Source organism: Scardinius erythrophthalmus (genome assembly GCF_964197995.2).
Source record: "Scardinius erythrophthalmus genome assembly, chromosome: 19".
Lineage (NCBI taxonomy): Eukaryota > Metazoa > Chordata > Actinopteri > Cypriniformes > Leuciscidae > Scardinius > Scardinius erythrophthalmus.
In genome coordinates, this window is record NC_138239.1 from 17,819,180 (window position 1) to 17,839,546 (window position 20,367).

Sequence of the window (20,367 nt, forward strand, 5' to 3'; positions counted from 1 at the left end):
GCGACTGCATTCATCCCAGCTTTGAATTTTTTTTGCAAATCAGTGTTCCCTGGAATAGGTTTGTCTACGAACAGAAAATGAGAAGCAATTAGTGCTACTTTCTGATCCCATGTTTAAGGGTTTCTTCTAAGAAATAAAGGCGTATTCAATGTTTTCAAAATGTATAATATTTTGTGGTACTTAAGTTTGCTTTGGAATCAGAAAATTTGTGGTAGTTTGTTTTGTTACGGTTTTTATTGATGTATTATATTTAGTGCAAATTGTTTCCCTCTAATAACTCATAACTTTGAGACTGAACTGGAGACACAGCAGATTTTCTATAAAGGTAATCTCATGTCATTGCCATGTAACTTTAGCCCTATTCGGACGGGACTAGTTTTCCAAACGACGTTTGAGTTACAATTCTTATCAACCTACGTCTGTGATTTCATGTACGGATTCGGACGGGACTAACATCTCCGTGTTTATTACCGAGGTAGGAGTGTCTGTTTTACATGTGGGCATTGCAGAAGATCACGTGTTCAGAATGCGTGGATTGCGTATGGTCATTTGAAATTAAGTACTTTTAAAATTAAGCACTTTGAAATATAAAGTAAAACGTCCTAACGTATTTAGTGTTTTGTAAACCTTTTATAAAAATTGTAGTATAAAAAAAAAAACTAAACATAGATTTATCATCATGATTTTATAGAACTGGGTTCTTATAATAAACCCACCGGAATAAAAAGTTTTAACTTATATAATTTACACGTTATGTAATTAAGTGCAGAAATGAAAGTAATCTTACCTGAAACTGATATTGCAGTAGCCAGTCTTAACTGTTTACGTGATTTGGCTCTTCTTGTTGATTTCATTTTTTATTTTATTTTTTCTTCGCAGTGTAGGCTACCAAACACATTTACATCCATTATCGGTGCGCAAAAAGCAGAAACTTGAATACTGGCGCGATAGCGAGAGATTGTATGGCAGTTCACGTTGACCAAAACACATAAGAAAAAGCGTTTTGGAAAAAAAATGTCCGGTAATCACAGACATTCGCATTCGGACGGGATTAGATTTCTCTGAGGACCGCCGAGTTTAACGAAAAACAGTAGGTAATTTGCTCTGGAATTTTTACAGAGGTCGTGTGAGAAAGACAGACATGGCAGATTCGGACAGGATTAAAATCTCAAAGTACGTCTGTGAAACAGATATTTCTCTAACGTCCCCCTGTGAAACTAGTCCCGTCCGAATAGGGCTTATGTGTGACAGTGTTTTGTTAATTAGGATGGATTGAAGGATGGGTGAAAAGAAGAAGAGCGAGTGATTGAATTAGCAGAGTGTCAGAAAAGGGCAGCGTTGACGATATTCCACCATGCCATCAATTATTACATGTGACTCAAACCAGGAAACTTAATATAACACACATTAATCCACAGCAATGATTGCTTAATTATCCTCACTTCCTGCCAGCTTCGCCTGTCACACGTTTTGAAATTGAGTTTTCATCAAGCTCAGAAAATTCTCAATATTACATTTGAACTGTTTAATTTTTAACCTTGTTACTAGTGGGATAGTTTAAAATAAAGTTTTGGTGTAATACTGAGGGGAGGGCGGATTGGGGGATTGGGGGATTGGGGGGGGGGGGGGCATTGAGAACCTTTGCTGAGGTCAATATTCAGGTCGCTTTAATCAGAATACAAATTATTAGTTTTGCACTTTATAGGCGTTTGTATTTGAAAGTATTCATTTTGCGTTGATTATAGCCTATATATTTCACGATATTGGAAAAAAAATTACATTGCGATATTTTTTTTTCCCAACGATAGGCTATATATTGCGATATTGCGAGCCATCAATCCAGGCTAAAGTCAATAATTACCATTCCATGATATGAATAATTTCACTAATAAGCAAGCTTCATTACAAGTGACAAAAAGGCCACTTAATATTTTATTCCAAAATTAGAATTCCAAAATCTCTCTCTCTCTCTCTCTCTCTCTCTCTCTCTCTCTCTCTCTCTCTCTCTCTCTCTCTCTCTCTCTCTCTCTCTCTCTCTCTCTCTCTCTCTGTTTTCTCTCTCTCTATGTTTTCGGTGCTGATGCAGTGACGCGTTCATGTAGAGTTAAATAAAAATTGCTGATAACTTCTGGATTTGAAATAAAAAAATAGTGAGTATGTGTTTCTGGTACAGCCGCGGATCAGTTAACCTACAAACTGCAAACGCAGTATATGTGAAAGCACTATAGCGCGTGCTGCTCCTGCAATATTGTAGTTCCAGGAAATTGGATAATGAAACACTGATTAAAATTAAGATACAATTAATACAAAACGAAATTCTCTTTAACGAAAGGCTTTGTGCTTTCTGTTTGAGGTCTCTGTGAAAGTTTTAAAGCAGTCTTTTAGTGCCGCTTTCATAACGGTCGCGTCCGTAATTGAGAACTGTCACGTATGGCTAACATTGTTTTTTCCTCATAAATGCGAACACGAAAAATAAAAGACTTTTTAAAAAAGACAACCATCCACAACTTTATAACACTCCAGCAAAGTACCTCTTTTTGGTCAACATCCTCCTTTTTGTAGACGAAATAGTCCCAAATAGCCAATTTTGACTGATTTTGACTCGTGTTTACTGTGTGCTACCATTCTCTTAATACACTGTGGGTAGCCTACCCTTCACATCGCATGTTCCGGCGATGTGGCTATCGCTCATTTGCACATCGCGATGTCGATGTTATAACAGAATATCGTTCAACCCTAAAATAAATAAATAAAAAAAAAAATATATATATATATATTTATTTATTTGTTTATTTATTTATTTATTTATTTAAAGGAAAAATACTTATAGATAATATAGTTATATAGATATAATTTTATATATGTAAAATAAATTCTAACTTCATTAGTTTTTTTTTTTTTCTTAAGTATAAATCTAATGAAATTTGGTAAAATTAATGCTTGACACAAGACCCAAGTAAGGTAGGAAAAATAAAGATTTCAATTCAGTATACTTGAAATAAGTCTTAATATGTTTTGCAGTTTGGCAAATCAAAGAAAATGATTCCAAGGATGTTTAAATGCTGTATTTTTACTGGAAAATTAGAAAAATAATTGCAGTCTGATTTGTGATTTGAGAAAACGTAATCTTTTAAAATCGATGACGTTCACTTCTGTTTTGATAATCCTCCATCTCTTCACTTGGGTGGATCGGTCTAAGTCTCCTTTCTTTCGCATGTCTTTTTTTCTTCCCCTTTTGAAATAAACTATTAATCGCTAACTCTCTATGCTGTGTGTGTGTGTGTGTGTGTGTGTACATGCCTTGCGGGGACTGCTACCCTATACCCTAACACTAATCTCTCTGACATGTGCCAGATGATTCGATTACTGACCATTGCTCTGACGGCTCTCACTACAGCATCAGGCCACCCAACTCAGCCATTGTGTGTGTGAGAAAGACACAGAGACTTTGTGCACTAGAACTGGCCAATATACTGTAGCAAAAATATATATAATATCTTGATATTTTTTATATCTTTTTATGTGTTTGCTCTGAAATGACTTTAAAAGGTGTTTTTCAGTGGAATCAGAGGAATCAACCAATTACATTCAAAATGTTTAATGTAAGAAGTGAAATACAAAACAATATAGTTAATTTTCTGTTTTCATCCTCTTTTTCACTTAATGAACCATATGGAGAAAGCTAGAAGTTTGCGTTCTCATTCGTCTAGAATCATCTCTGTCATCTCTACAAAGATGTAATATTATTTACAGAAATATATTTATTTGTGGCATTACTCTTTGGTTGGTGTTTTCTCTTTTTGCCAGGTGGTGTGAGCGAGTCGATTTGAATTTTATTAGCTCAGGTTGCAGCTAAAACTAACAGATTGAAGAAAAAAACCTTTCGTTTTAAAGAGAAACAGGCTCTTACGAAAGGTCTGTGTTCAGAGATTGTTCATTCGTCTGTGTTGGTTTAAAGTTGCTGAAGGCTGCTGCCTCGATCCTTACTGTTTGCTCTAGTCATTGAAACACGTCAAACCACATTACATTTCCGGTGAGTTGTTCCATCGTTGTGTGACGATGGATCTTTTTACCGAACTCCTCATTCACTCAACAAAGCACAAAATAATAAACCTTGTTTGTTGATTCTGTTGATTTATCACACGAGTGTTTGACTTGGCACGCTCTCTGTCAACCAGGTCTGATCTAGATAACCACAGTCCGATTCAACCAAGGTTTAATTTTGCCAACCTTTAGCAAGGATACATTAAACTGATTAAAAGTCATAAATTGATTAAAAGTGACAGTAATGACATTTATAATGTTACAAAAGATTTCGGTTTCAAATAAATTCTGTTCTTTTGGACTTTCTTCATCAAAAAACCCTGAAAAAAAAGTGTCTTTGTTTCCACAAAATATGAACTGTTTTCAACATTGATAATAATAAGAAGAAATGTTTCTTGAACACCAAATCAGCATGTTGGAATGATTTCTGAAGGATCATGTGACACTGAAGACTGGAGCAATGATGCTGAAAATTCAGCTTTGCCATCACAGAAATTCATTACAGTTTGAAACATATTTCACAATATTACTGTATTTTTTGATTGAATAAATGCATCTTGGTGAGCATAAGAGACTTCTTTTAAAAACATTCAAAAGTCTCACTGACCCCAAATGTTTGCTGACCCCAATGCTAAGCAAAGTGTGTATCAATTGTGTGTTTTCTGTTGGGCATCGTCATTATAACCTGTTTTGCTTAAGTAAAGGATAAGGGCCTGCTCTGAAAAGGCTAGATTTATATAAGCCAGTCAGGGAGAAAGGTGGGGGATGAAGGGAGTGGGAGGATGAATGAAATGGATAGCAGGAAAAATGGAGGTGGAGAGAAAAATGAAGAGTGGGAGGTTTGGCTGAACACACACACACACACACACTCACTCCTCCAGCAACAGGTGTACACACAAGGCAACTGTCCGTTCGGCACAATAGCTTCAATGGGCATCTGTCAACAATCACACTGCTGCACGCAACGCGTCTACCACCTACAAACACGTACACACTCACTGACACCTGATGACTAGAAGGAACCTTCCATTTTGTGGTACAGGGTGTGCTGGATCTGGGATGTGTGTGTTTGTGAGTGTGTAGGGCTGATGTTGTGTGACATGTTTTCTTTCTCTGAGCAGTTATTCATCTGTCTGTCTCTTTGAGTGCACAGTACGATTTGATGTCTGTGCTTATTAGAGGCAATGTTAGGGTGGCCAAGCATTTCACTGTATGCATTTTTTTGTGTGTGCTGTGCATACAAGAGAGTGAGAGATGCACGTTCTTTCTTTGGGAGGCATCAGAAAGACTAGAAAAGTAAATTAAATCAAAAGTTGATGCTGTTTTTTTACTTCAAATAATTCAGAAATGAAAATCGTCATTTATATTCCTAACCCATTTGACTTGATATCTTCCATGATGGGACACAATGTTGTCACTAAATGCTGTTACTTTATTTATCTTGAACAAGTGTATATGTGCCTTACAAACTTAAATATTTGATTGTATTATTTATAGAATATTGTTGAAGTCTTAAGTTTTAAGTAAATATTATAACAACCAAGGTTCCAGTAAACAGTAATATTGTGAAATATGATTGCAATTATTATTTTTTTGGTGTATTTTAAAATGTAATTTATTCCCATGTTGGCAAAGCTGAATTTTCAGCATCATTACTCCAGTCTTCAGTTTCTTATTATTTTCAATGTTTGAAGCATTGTGCTGTTTAATATTTTTGTGGAAGGGTCAAGGTCAAGGTCACTTTATTTGTCAATTTCTTCACATATACCAGACATACAAAGAATCGAAAACTGTTAAACTGGAAACTGTTATAATATACATATAAATATATACCTTTGAAATAGAAAGTTTAAAAGAACAAAATTCAGATTATTTTTGGTTACAATGTAAGCTTTACTGTCTTTACGGTCACAAACAAAATTGTTGATTTCTTTCTTTTCTTTCCAAGCTACTGTTGCTTTAAAATGCAATAAATTGCTGTAACTTTTGTAATACATTTCTAATATGCTAAAATGTTGAAAATACTGGCAGGGAAACCATTATTCACATTTCCTCCTTTTATATTTCACAGAAGAAATGAAGTTATATGAGTTTGGCATGACATGTAAGTGAGAAATTATGACAGCGGTTTTGTTTTATCAGCTGTAGGCTTGTTTTTATCGTGGTGGTATTGAATGTGTGTAATGGTATTTAAGTGGGTGTTTTAATTCTGACATTTATGCTGTAATCAATGGAATTGACCTGAAAATGTCCCACAGGCCCTGTGTTTGTTTGTTGAAAAGCTGTTTTATATTTCCATGATACTCGATGTGAGGGTGTATGTGAACCTTGTGGTGATGAGGTGAGACGGACATCAAATTGACACATGAACAGCGTCCTCACGAACCAGTCGGAGCGGCAGCAGTCCGTTTACCTGCACTCAACACATGCAGACACACAGTAACGCACACAATGAGTGTGTGAGCGTTCCTCCTGCTGTGCCTTTCCATGGTTGTGTAATTACGCCTTAGCCACCACTCAGCTACAGAAATCGCCTGTAATTGCCGCTCAATGTCGCTGTTTGTTTCCTGTGTCAGACAAATCTTTCTCTCTCACTCTTTGAACCTTGTCATTTTGTCGTTCTAAAAATGGGAAAACAAAGGTGCACGTTAAGTGCAGATGTCTTTTTCACCCTCTGCTAGTTGTTATTTTTTATTTATTTTTGGTAATTATTCTTTTTTTGTTTTGTTTTCTACTGTAATTCCAAGTGTCTTGGTTCCCATTTGGTCGTGGACTTACTTGAAATTAAGTCTTTTGGTAGCGCTTTAGTTGTCTTATTCTTAGTTCTGATGTTGAGGTACAATATGTACCTGTACTAGAAAACTTAGATCCGGATGTTTGGAGGTAATTTTTAGTGCTTGTTAAGGTTAATATCAGATGAAAGTCTTCTCTAGATCACAGCCCATGCAACAAACAATGGTGTCTTGTTTTCTATGTTTGTTTCAGCAATTGAAAAAATGTAATACAGAACATCTGTTTAATTCTGGATCCCACAGGTGGTAAATAAGGAGATTTCTCACATAGACTTTGCTTTCATTCTTTTTCCTGAACAGGTTGCAATGAATTATCCCAAACATGCCGGTTAAGAAGACCATCAGTGGCCTCAAAAAAGCCTGAAGCTTTTGTTTTTCTCCCACAAACCCTCTCTGACATGTGTAAAGGGTAGGATCAGGTTGTGTCCTGAGGGAAGAAATGTTCAGAATTAATCATCTCTGGAGAGTTTAACAGCATCCCTTCAGTCATTAAGATTTATATTCCTGTGTGTTTATTTTTTCTGTTATAAGCAAATTTATCTTTAGCATTTCTGCTAAGACTTAGATGACATGTATGCAAATAGTATTGGCACTAGTGTTCTTCCCTGGTCTTTTTTCTGATTCACTCCCATGGCTACATGTACCCTCCTTTAATGGCAATACAATTGATTATGTAAAAAAAAGTTTCTTTGAAGTAATCCATTCTTGTGACGTTCGCTTGACTATTTTAAACAGGAATATTCAAATCAAACATTTTATAAGAAGGGTTATTAAAACAACTAGAGTATGTACATTACAGTGATTAAAAAAAACATTGGCAAATAATTCAATTTATTATTAAAACATTCAAATAAAAAATATATGCCAAGTAATATAGTTCATTAAGTGTAGTCTGTTTATGGTTACTAAGTAAAGTAGCAACTACAACTACAGCATAGATAGATATCTTTTTGAATGGATATATGTAAGTTACCTTCTAAGAAATTTCTGATGGTTCTTGAATGTCTCTATATACAGTCATTGGTCAAAACTGGGCAAGTCAGTCTTCAGCTTGCCAGCTTGAGTAGATTGTCTGTTTTTTCATCCCATGTTTAACTCAATCAGTGCCCTTCTCAAGGGTTATAACAAATGACAGCAGCAAAATTACAGTCATCCATCTCGGCAGCGTGGATCTGCATCCTGTCTTTCTTGCCCACCCCCAGCACAAACGAAAGAGAAAGAGAACAAGGGAGACACAGAGGACATATCATGGAAAGATCAATGAAAAGAAATCTTACTAGTGTTTGTGCAACTATTATACAGCCCAGATCATCATTTTTGTTTCTTGGTGGATCTAGTGGAATTTTTCCTTACATTGGCACACTTAACTTGCTCCTTGTGTACCTGGTGGGTGTTGTATGGTGTCAAACCAAAGTGCAGGTGGAGCTACAGGTGGATATTGTGATGCAGGCTTTGTGATACAGCTAGCTCTGAAACAGCAGCTGCTACTTCGTGGCACATTTGGAGTGAAATTAACAGTAATTGCAGACCTCCCCTCCCTTCGTTTCAGAGAGCATTGTTTTATCACCATGAAAACTGTTGGATGTGATTGGTAGAGAGAGCTTTGTATAGAAAGTGAAGGCTGTTTTTTTCACATCATAATGTAGGTTGTCCGCCCTAATTATTAACCGCTGTTGCTGTCAAAAGAAAATCTAAAAAAAAACCTGTCTTTTGGCTTGACGCCTACCATTCCTCTCAACTAGTAACAAAAAGGCTTCCCTTAACTACTTCTATCCTGTCAAGTCCCACATGGTGATCTTATGACTTAAAGTAATGTATGCCGTAACAACACCTGCAATAAAGAAAATATGTTACCATTTACAAAGCTACTTGGAAACAAATTATAATTGTGAAGCCTTAGTTTCTTCAGTTACATAACCTTTTCATTAAGATTATTAGCAAATCTGATATTGTTTCGCTTTGTTTTGTGTTGCAGACAGAGGTGATCAAAGGACCATCCGGGAGCGTGGGGATGACTTTCAGGCATGTTCCGGCCACAGATGGTGACACAGTGCACGTGAGCATAGAGACCGTCACCCCAAACTCTCCAGCTGCCCTGGCGGACTTACAGAGAGGAGATCGCCTCATTGCTATTGGAGGTTAGAGACTACATAAATTTACTCATTACCATTCAAATGGAATGTTTGACATGGTGGGTAGGTCATTTAATGCCTAATTTTGTATAGTTTTAGAATACATTCGCAAAGCTTCAAGTGTTGTTCATGTCTGTTTGCACAGGAGTCAAAGTGACGTCCTCTGTCCAAGTGCCGAAACTGCTGAAACAAGCTGGAGAGAGAGTGATAGTCTTATACGAGAGGCCAGTCCGTCACCAGGTGCCTGCTGTGGGGTTGGGGACACTCCAAGAAACCCTTGGCCCAATGGAGGAGCCTAGCTATCTTCCTCATCCTGGGGGCTACGAGGAGGACCCAGCCCCAATAACCACCATGGACATATCTGATAACCGAGACAATGACTCTGAGTTTGAGGAGCTGATCGTGGAGTCCAAATCAACTGCAGCTCCAGTCACTGTTGACACGAAGGAGGATTTCCTGCTCTCTGTAAACCAAAGTCCCAAAAAAACTGTGGCCAACCTGGCCAAGCCCCTTGGTTCCATCTCACCAATTCTCAACCGCAGGCTGAACCTTCAGTCACCACTCAAATCCCAGTCCAAAGAATCTCCAAAGCCGGCAACTCCCAAGACTGCTGAACCTTCCGAACAGCCACAGAGACCAACAGTGCCCCCTCCTCCACCACCTGCACGCCCTCCTGTTCCTCCCAGACCTCATATAAAAGTCACATCTGCTTCAGAAAGCCAAAGCCTGGTAGAAGGTAATGAACCTACAGTGGAAAAAAGTCCAGAGAAAACGCAACCCATTACTGGCAATGGCGAAAAACCATTAGAAAAAATCCCTGTTAAGTCACCAGAGTTGAAGCCTGTGAGCAAGAACCCAGATCCCACAGAGGAAATCCTAAATATTCCAGCCACAAACAAACAAGAATCAGCCAAAGACAAAATATCTGAGAGCTCCTCCAACACTAGGGACAGTGTAGACGAGCAGGGTCTCTGGGAATCGTCTGAGACCATGTACCGCAGCAGAACTGCTCGCTGGAACAAAGCCTCTGTGATCTTTGAAGTGGAAAACAACCACAAATTCCTTAATATAGCACTTTGGTGCAAGAACCCCTTCAAGCTCGGTAGTCTCTTGTGCTTAGGGCATGTCAGCTTGCGCTTGGAACACATAGCACTGGAGTGCTTATCTACGTCATCTGCTGAATATCAGAGCACCTTCCGTCTATGTGCTCCCGAACCAAGGGCCAGCGTCAGCCGTACCGCTTTGCGCAACTTAAGCACTCACAAAGGTTTCAACGAGAAACTCTGCTATGGAGATGTTACTGTCAACTTCACTTACCTAGCAGATGGGGAGTCAGACCTCTCCAGTGGACTGACAGAACGTGAGCGGGAAGGGAGTCTTCAGGAAGAGGACTTAAAAGACCGGGAAAAGGAAAGAGACCAGGTGCTCATGGTAACCCGGGATGAACAGAGTTACAGCGGCATGCAGATAGGAGAGATGCGGCACAATTTTCAAGACACTCAGTTCCAGAATCCCACTTGGTGTGAGTATTGTAAGAAGAAGGTGTGGACCAAGGCTGCCTCACAGTGCATGACCTGTTCTTATGTCTGTCACAAGAAGTGTCAAGAGAAATGTCTAACAGAGCACCCTTTCTGCGTAGCCGCCTCAGACCGGCGAGGGGCAGATCCTGAGGCAAAGTCCACCATTAACCGGGCAACTACTGGACTTACACGTCACATTATCAACACTAGCTCTCGACTCCTCAATCTGAGGCAGGTGCCCAAAACCAGACTTGCAGAACAGGTTGCAGAAATAGGATCAGGGGCGGTGGAACCTTCTCCGAAACACACGCCTAACACTTCTGACAACGAGAGCAGTGACACCGAGACCTATGCTGGGGCCAGTCCTTCCAAGCAGCCACCTGGTAGCGGTGGATCCAAACTGGTGCGCAAGGAAGGTGGGCTAGATGACAGCGTGTTCATCGCCGTCAAAGAGATTGGTCGAGATCTTTACCGTGGCCTGCCGACAGATGAGCGTTCGCAGAAACTGGAGTTTATGTTGGACAAGTTGCAGCAGGAGATTGACCAAGAGTTGGAGCATAACAACTCTCTAAATATGGAAGAACGAGAGACGATTGACTCTCGACGCAAGGCCCTCATCTCTGCAGCTCTGGCCAAGTCCGGTGAACGTCTCCAAGCTTTGACTCTGCTCATGATTCACTACCGTGCTGGCATCGAAGATCTAGAGTCTGTAGAAAGCACATCACCATCTGAACAGCATGGCTTTCCGAAGGCAAAGGCTGAAGGTCTGGAGGAGGCCCTGATGGGCTCAGAAGTGTACGACAGTGACATTTGCAGTCCCGTTGATGTTCAGATGCTGGATGACATTACGGAGGAGCAGATCTGTGTAGAGGCGTTTCCGTAAAGATGACAAAAGGTACTAGGGGCTTGGGACTCAAGAACAAAGACTTTTTTTCATGTATGATTTGGATTAAGGTTGACCTGTGAGCGTTCCACATGTGATTGTGAGGTTTGCAAAAGTATTCCTGAATATCACTGCAATGTACTGTTGAGGAATTTTGTGAGAGTGTCAGTAGTTTACCAATTTTTTTTTTTTACTTTTTACTTTTTAAAAATAATTTCCCCCTTTAGTCTTTTAGTTGCAGTTGTAGAGGACAAACCATCAATCTGAAGACTTTCAGCAGTATTACACAAAATACACAAAATATGAGTTCCCGTGACATTGTGATCAAGCCGAGTTTTACCTGCCTTACCTGAAAGGTGTAGTCATTTTTTTAAACATAAGCTTCAAAAGGGAGAGTCAGTGTGAGCTTGAATAGGTATTTTTATTCAAACTTTGTGTATTAGTACAGACTGAATTATATACATGTGTGCTGTTGGTGATGTTCATGGTTGGAAATACACCCTGCCTAGTGTGTTTTGAGCTTCAAGCCCCTCTGCCTTATCAATCAACTACAAAATGTAGGATTATACCTGAACAGTCCATAGAACATGATGCCATCCCTAACCAACATTGTCCTTTCTGATAAGCACCTTTCTCATGATACTTCACAATTGTTACTAATTTTAAAGTGTAATTTCTTTAATATTTTTTTTGTTGTTGTTGATTTTAAAATGTTTAATGCTGAACTGAGAGGAAATCCTCATAGGACAGATAATCTTGATGTTATTATACTATTGGGGACCATTCTTTGTCTAATTTATGTCACAAAGCCAATGTGACTTTTTTTTTTTTTTTTAGGGAGGGATATTTATATTGCATTTCATAATATATGTTTCCAGTAATTGTCAATAATCTCATATTTTAATCTCACAATTAATTTGCTTTGATCCTTTATGAGTTTTTAAGTGGTGTCAATTTTTCTCAACCATCATTTGGTCCGGGTGAATGGTTATGTTTGTGTGAATGTTTCAGCCAGTTAATTTTGGTTTCCTTTATGTATTGTTATGTTTTGTTTTGATGCAAGGAACTTTTCATTGTGTCTCACATCTGTGTGCTTGGGCATGTTTTAATACCTTCGAACGTTATTTTTTACGTGTACTACTGAATGTATCTCCCATATGACTCACTTTACATTCATTATTCCATTCACCTCTCAAAACATAATTTCTCAAAGTGTAAAACTACATCATTAAAAACTTTCTTTTGTCAATGCATACAGTATTTTTTAATTCCCAAAGCTAATGTGTAAATTCATTTTTTTTTTTTTTTTTTTTCTTATCACTCACATTTTATTATTATTTAAATGTGGTCTACACATGGGCGTCCATCATTGGCTACATGCATTGCTGGATCTGTTTTCCTGAATTTCCAGTCGTGCTGCCCTAGGTAATGTTTCTGCTGCTATAACATCTGTACTATTCACTGGGCCTGGAACATAATACATTTTTAGAGTGGGTCCCCCACACCCTGGCCCAATAATTACGTTTCACCACTCAAACCAGAAAGGAACTTTTTCCTTTTAAACAACTGAGATGAAAAACATTTAAATGCTAAGCTCACTAAAATAGTCTAAAAAAATGACTAAGAATTGTTTGTTTTAATTCTACTTGTCTAGTTGCTGCTGCTGTTATCCTGTGCTTCTCAAATTCAATGCCACCAACATATGCTCTCAAAATATTGCTCCAATTATCTCTATCACAATGCGTGAAAAACTGTAAAATAACAAGTATAAAACATCATATCCACCGTGGCAAACTGTGGTTAAGCTTTTCTTGGAAAGCTGTTGTTCTTATTGGAAGCTATGTCATGTTTTAAAGTGCTATTACCCAGGGGGCAAAGGGGGTTTAGCAGACATGGGCTGCTGTAAAAGGTTGTCATATAAAAATGAAATCTATGATGTCTGAGGATCACAACCTGGGTGGCCAACCCGGTCAACAAGCTGCTGGAAACTTGTAATTAGGGTCAAAACAATGTTACCTCAAATTCTGCTTTAACTCCCGGAATCACCCAAACATGCTAAAACGGTTTAATTATATTCATGAATCCTGAGCCATATCTTCCTGATACTTTATGCTAGAAACAAACTGAGCACACCTTTAGAAAGAGTGGAAGATAAGCTTTCATATGATGCCTTGATTGTACATGTAATTAGAATGTAAGAGTTAACAATGCCTCTTAATTCATAGGTAGGCAAAAAAAAAGAAAAAAATATTGAACATTCCATTTGTAATCGGTAGCATTCTTTTCCCTTTGTTGTTGTTAAAATAAACTAATTACCATGTGAAGTTAACTTTTACTGGATGAAATCATATTTTGATTTTTTTTTTACTAACCAGACAGTCCTCATGGCCCACAACACATTTAGAGGGAATTCAATGTCAAGCCTATAGCCTGTCAATTCAAACAAGATCCAAGAAAGAAGTTTACCAATAACTGGTGTTAATTGTATACTGCTCTGTTTCTGTATGTACAGTATATCGTTTGCATATTTATGCAATATCAATTATTTGTATTGCAATGTCTATTTCTAATATTCTTTCACAAGTGGGATAGCTTTATTTATTCTATTGAAATAAAAAAAAGGGATTTGAGGATTTTGGGTTAGGCTGGTTAGTGTTCAATCTTGGTGTTTGGAGTGTGAGACAAAGGTACTGACAACTAAATGCTGAAAGACTAAAACACACAGGAGTCATGTGTGGAGTAGGTTTAAAAGTATTTACTGATTAAAACTGTTACATTAAGTAGCAATTTGTACCAAAAAAAAAAAAAAAAAAAAAAAAAAAACGAAACAGACAAACAGATTACAATTCAGGGTGATAGCTAATTTCTGTAATAATGTTTATACAATTTGTTTAGCTGTTTCGGAATCACTGCTGCTGTCGCTGCTCTAGTGTTTCAGCATGCTGTATCACACTACACCCCTGGCAGCGGCATCCTATGTAGCAGGAGCAGTTCTTCTGACAACCTTTAACCAGAGATGGGCACAAATACATCAAAAAGTATTTAATTAAAATACAAGTAATTTGTAATTTGAAAATACAAAAATATATTTTTTACAGTCTTCTGTAGTGTAAGTGTGGCGTTAGGTACATGTAAGAGTCTAGAATATTGCAATATTATTGTTTAGTGCAGAAGATGCGCTTTTAACGTACATGTTGCCACATACTGTCATAATAAAAGATAATTACGCATATAACACTATATTTGTATTATTTAGACAAAAACTAGTTAACGCTGCTGTGAGTGTGTTTCTAATAGCGCGGCTGTGACAAAGTTGACAACTTTCTTTCTTCCGACTGCCATTATCTATTTTTTTACTCTTTTTGAAAGTTGTGAAAACACTGTTGTGGCGTTTTTCTTTTGCTATTTGAGCAAATTGGAACACAAAAATATATATTTAATGTAGTCTTTCATTCACTGCTATAGAAGTTAACCCAACTATGATGCCTTACACTTCTGAGAAACCCAGAAATGTGAACAGGGTCAATAGGATGTGTCACATCATGTGATTTACTTGCCAAAAACTGTGATAGGCAATTTGGTAGTCCTATTTGTATTTTATGTCTATGGTCCTAGGGATAGTTCACCCAAAAAGGAAAATTAGCCCATGATTTACTTACCTGACGTCATCCTAGGTGTATATTACTTTCTTCTTTGAGAAGAATACAATCAGAGTTATATTAAAAAGTGTCCTGGCTCTTCCAAGCTTTATAATGACAGTCAATGGGTATATTTTTCATCAAAGTGCATCTGTCCATCATATGTGCATCTGTCCATCATAAAAGCGTATATATCCATCATAAAAGTACATCTATCCATCATAAAAGTGCATCTATCCATCATAAAAGTGCATCTGTCCATCATAAAAGCATATCTATCCATCATAAAAGTGCATGTGTCAATCATAAAAGTGCATCTATCCATCATAAAAGTGCATCTATCCATCATAAAAGTGCATCCATCCATCATAAAAGTGCATCTGTCCATCATAAAAGTGCATCTGTCCATCATAAAAGCATATCTATCCATCATAAAAGTGCATCTATCCATCATAAAAGTACATCTATCCATCACAAAAGTGCATCTGTCCATCATAAAAGCATATCTATCCATCATAAAAGCATATCTATCCATCATAAAAGTGCATCTATCCATCATAAAAGTACATCTATCCATCACAAAAGTGCATCTATCCATCATAAAAGTGCATCTATCCATCACAAAAGTGCATCTATCCATCATAAAAGTGCATCTGTCCATCATTAAAGTGCATCTGTCCATCATAAAAGTACATCTATCCATCACAAAAGTGCATCTATCCATCATAAAAGTGCATCTATCCATCACAAAAGTGCATCTATCCATCATAAAAGTGCATCTATCCATCATAAAAGTGCATGTGCCAATCATAAAAGTGCGTCTATCCATCATAAAAGTGCATCTATCCATCATAAAAGTACATCTATCCATCATAAAAGTGCATCTATCCATCATAAAAGTACATCTATCCATCATAAAAGTGCATCTATTCATCATAAAAGTACATCTATCCATCATAAAAGTGCATCTATCCATCATAAAAGTGCATCTGTCCATCATAAAAGTGCATCTATCCATCATAAAAGTGCATCTGTCCATCATAAAAGTACATCTATGATGGATAGACACACTTTTATGATAGATAGACACTTTTATGATGGACAGATGCTCTTTTATGATGGACAGATGCACTTTTATGATGGATAGATGCACTTTTATGATGGATAGATGTACTTTTATGATGAATAGATGCACTTTTATGATGGACAGATGCACTTTTATGATGGATAGATGCATTTTAATGATGGATAGACGCACTTTTATGATGGACACATGCACTTTTATGATGGATAGATGCACTTTTATAATGGACAGATGCTCTTTTATGATGGATAGATGCACTTTTATGATGGACAGATGCACTTTTATGATGGATAGATGCACTTTAATGATGGATAGACGTACTTTTATGATGGACACATGCACTTTTATGATGGATAGATGCACTTTTATGATGGACAGATGCACTTTTATGATGGATAGATGCACTTTTATGATGGATAGATGCACTTTTATGATGGATATATACGCTTTTATGATGGACAGATGCACATATGATGGACAGATGCACTTTGATGAAAAATATACCCATTGACTGTCATTATAAAGCTTGGAAGAGCCAGGACACTTTTTAATATAACTCTGATTGTATTCTTCTCAAAGAAGAAAGTAATATACACCTAGGATGACGTCAGGTAAGTAAATCATGGGCTAATTTTCCTTTTTGGGTGAACTATCCCTAGGACCATAGACATAAAATACAAATAGGACTACCAAATTGCCTATCACAGTTTTTGGCAAGTAAATCACGTGATGTGACACATCCTATTGACCCTGTTCACATTTCTGGGTTTCTCAGAAGTGTAAGGCATCATAGTTGGGTTAACTTCTATAGCAGTGAATGAAAGACTACATTAAATATATATTTTTGTGTTCCAATTTGCTCAAATAGCAAAAGAAAAACGCCACAACAGTGTTTTCACAACTTTCAAAAAGAGTAAAAAAATAGATAATGGCAGTCGGAAGAAAGAAAGTTGTCAACTTTGTCACAGCCGCGCTATTAGAAACACGCTCACAGCAGCGTTAACTAATTTTTGTCTAAATAATACAAATATAGTGTTATATGCGTAATTATCTTTTATTATGACAGTATGTGGCAACATGTACGTTAAAAGCGCATCTTCTGCACTAAACAATAATATTGCAATATTCTAGACTCTTACATGTACCTAACGCCACACTTACACTACAGAAGACTGTAAAAAATATATTTTTGTATTTTCAAATTACAAATTACTTGTATTTTAATTAAATACTTTTTGATGTATTTGTGCCCATCTCTGGTTAAAGGTTGTCAGAAGAACTGCTCCTGCTACATAGGATGCCGCTGCCAGGGGTGTAGTGTGATACAGCATGCTGAAACACTAGAGCAGCGACAGCAGCAGTGATTCCGAAACAGCTAAACAAATTGTATAAACATTATTACAGAAATTAGCTATCACCCTGAATTGTAATCTGTTTGTCTGTTTCGTTTTTTTTTTTTTTTTTTTTGGTACAAATTGCTACTTAATGTAACAGTTTTAATCAGTAAATACTTTTAAACCTACTCCACACATGACTCCTGTGTGTTTTAGTCTTTCAGCATACCTTTGTCTCACACTCCAAACACCTGGATTGAACAGTAACCAGCCTAACCCAAAATCCTCAAATCCCTTTTTTTTATTTCAATAGAATAAATAAAGCTATCCCACTTGTGAAAGAATATTAGAAATAGACATTGCAATACAAATAATTGATATTGCATAAATATGCAAACGATATACTGTACATACAGAAACAGAGCAGTATACAATTAACACAGTTATTGGTAAACTTCTTTCTTGGATCTTGTTTGAATTGACAGGCTATTATAGGCTTGACATTGAATTCCCTCTAAATGTGTTATGGGCCATGAGGACTGTCTGGTTAGTAAAAAAAAATCAAAATATGATTTCATCCAGTAAAAGTTAACTTTACATGGTAATTTGTTTATTGTAACAACAACAAAGGGAAAAGAATGCTACCGATTACAAATGGAATGTTCAATATTTTTTTCTCTTTTTTTTGCCCACCTATGAACTAAGAGGCATTGTTAACTCTTACATTCTAATTACATGTACAATCAAGGCATCAGATGAAAGCTTATCTTCCACTCTTTCTAAAGGTGTGCTCAGTTTGTTTCTAGCATAAAGTATCAGGAAGATATGGCTCACGATTCATGAATATAATTAAACCGTTTTAGCATGTTTGGGTGATTCTGGGAGTTAAAGCCGAATTTGAGGTAACATTGTTTTGACCCTAATTACAAGTTTCCAGCAGCTTGTTGACCGGGTTGGCCACCCAGGTTGTGATCCTCAGACATCATAGATTTCATTTTTATATGACAACCTTTTACAGCAGCCCATGTCTGATTTCCTAAAAAACAGGTGTTTTGCCCCCTGGGTATATTGTAAATAGCCTAGAAATGTGGGTGACTTTAAACCATGTCCTTTCTCCCTGAACTTATATAGTGCTCAACATGTGGGTCCACCTTTTTTGTTGTTGTTTTTGCTTTATGTAAATATGATTTTATTATTTTGTGAGTTTTAATTACGGTGGAGGGCATCCATCGACAAAGTGCACAGCTTTTAAATTTGCTGCAAGACCTTTACGCACTGACATATCATATTTGCTTATGCACTTGAGATAAATAAATTGTTAGAAAAAACAAAAATGTCCTCTGTAATTTTTGCACCTTCCCATTTAGAGAGGTCTAGTGCATCACTTATCACAATCGACCTAGAAACCAATCACTGCAACTGGTTATTTTCTTTTTCCATCCCTTACCTCTTACATTTACAAGGTAAAACTGTATAAACTACTAAAAAAAAATCCCCTGTGAGCTGATTGCAGGATTATCATAAACTAAATGTTCATAACATTAGCCATTATTAAGACTGTTGGGAGCAGGTGGCATTCTGTTAGTCGGTGGACCCGTTAACAAGATTGCCACGCTGCACAATCGATAACAGGAAATAACACTTTTAAACCTTGGGCCTATTGAGTAAAGCAACACATCTTTTTAAATCAATAGACCATATTAAAGTTCGATTTGATTGGATAACACAGTCTTGAATTGCTATTCTAGCAGGTTCTCTTTTAATGCCAGTATTATATAAACTAAAATGATTTGTCAATCATGTAAACTCTGTTTTGTTTGCAAAATGGTGAAGAATCATTTAGGGAAAAAAAAAACATGACATCTTTTTAAACATTTATTTTCTGTTGCAGTCACACACACATTACCTTCAGAGCTCTAAAGCTGATGTAAAACCTAACCACCAGACCAAACACTGCATATAAAACCATCAACTCAACCTCCTAGTTGATATAAACACAAACAGGACATACCAGTCTGAAGGCACACACTGACATTGGCACATACACTAATTTCTGATAAAAACAATTAAAATAAGACATAATACTCCTAACCCTTACTGGGTAAACAGGTAAAAAAAAAAAATGAGATAGAGGTTAAAGGACACCGCAGCAACTCAGTAATCTGACAAACATTGGCAGCACATTTACCAATCTGATTAAACCTGTGTAGACACCTCTCATTTGTGTTTGCTTTTCAAAATCTGAGCTTGTTTTAGATCAGTGGAATCAACCTGTGCAGTGTCTCAGGCGAATTTCTACTGCAATGATAGCAGACTGGAAGCAGGGCAGCGTTCCTCACATTAACACAAACAACCTCCAGTTGTGCAGATACTTAAAGTTGAGCTAACATGATTTTTCTCAAAGGCTACTTCTGGTCGCAACTGTTGCGTTAAACTGATTGTGGCTCCAGAGGAAAACATGATTTCATTTTCCTGTGGGCAATAAAAGAACACGTTTCCCCTCACTACATAGATGCCAAAGAAAATAGAGGGTCAAGCAGTATTGAAGACTTATTTCCACGCTATATTACCGGTACGAGTCAGATCATTTCCTGCAAAAGCCAACCTGTTCTACTTGATTATAACATCAAGAAAAGATGGTAATTACACATATTTTCAATATTAGACTATCCTGTGATTTATCTTGTTAGCATATGAAGAGTAGTCCATGGTTTCTGAATTGGGTCAAAATCACATTTAAAGCTAAACTTACCATTAAATGGTGTTTTGCAGCAGGTTGTCTAATTTTAAGGCATAGAATGCATTTTTATTTAAAAAAAAAAAAAAAAAAAAACATTGACCTGCACAAAACTATGGAAGCTTGTTTCCGCCACAGAATAAAAAAATGGAAAAGATAATTGCGACTTTTTCTCTCACAATTGCGAGTATACATCTCGCAAT

General features: G+C 37.0%; 1 protein-coding gene across 1 annotated transcript in view; it reads left to right on the forward strand.

The window, feature by feature from the left end:
- pdzd8 (PDZ domain containing 8) overlaps window positions 1-13,596 on the forward strand; it is a 48,118-nt gene extending 34,522 nt beyond the window's left edge. The window contains exons 4-5 of the mRNA XM_081394263.1: window positions 8,812-8,974; window positions 9,114-13,596. Of these exons, the coding sequence (XP_081250389.1) occupies window positions 8,812-8,974; window positions 9,114-11,371 (2,421 nt within the window). The 3' untranslated portion in view covers window positions 11,372-13,596. The remainder of the gene's footprint in view (window positions 1-8,811; window positions 8,975-9,113) is intronic.
- The last annotated feature ends 6,771 nt before the right edge of the window (window positions 13,597-20,367 follow it).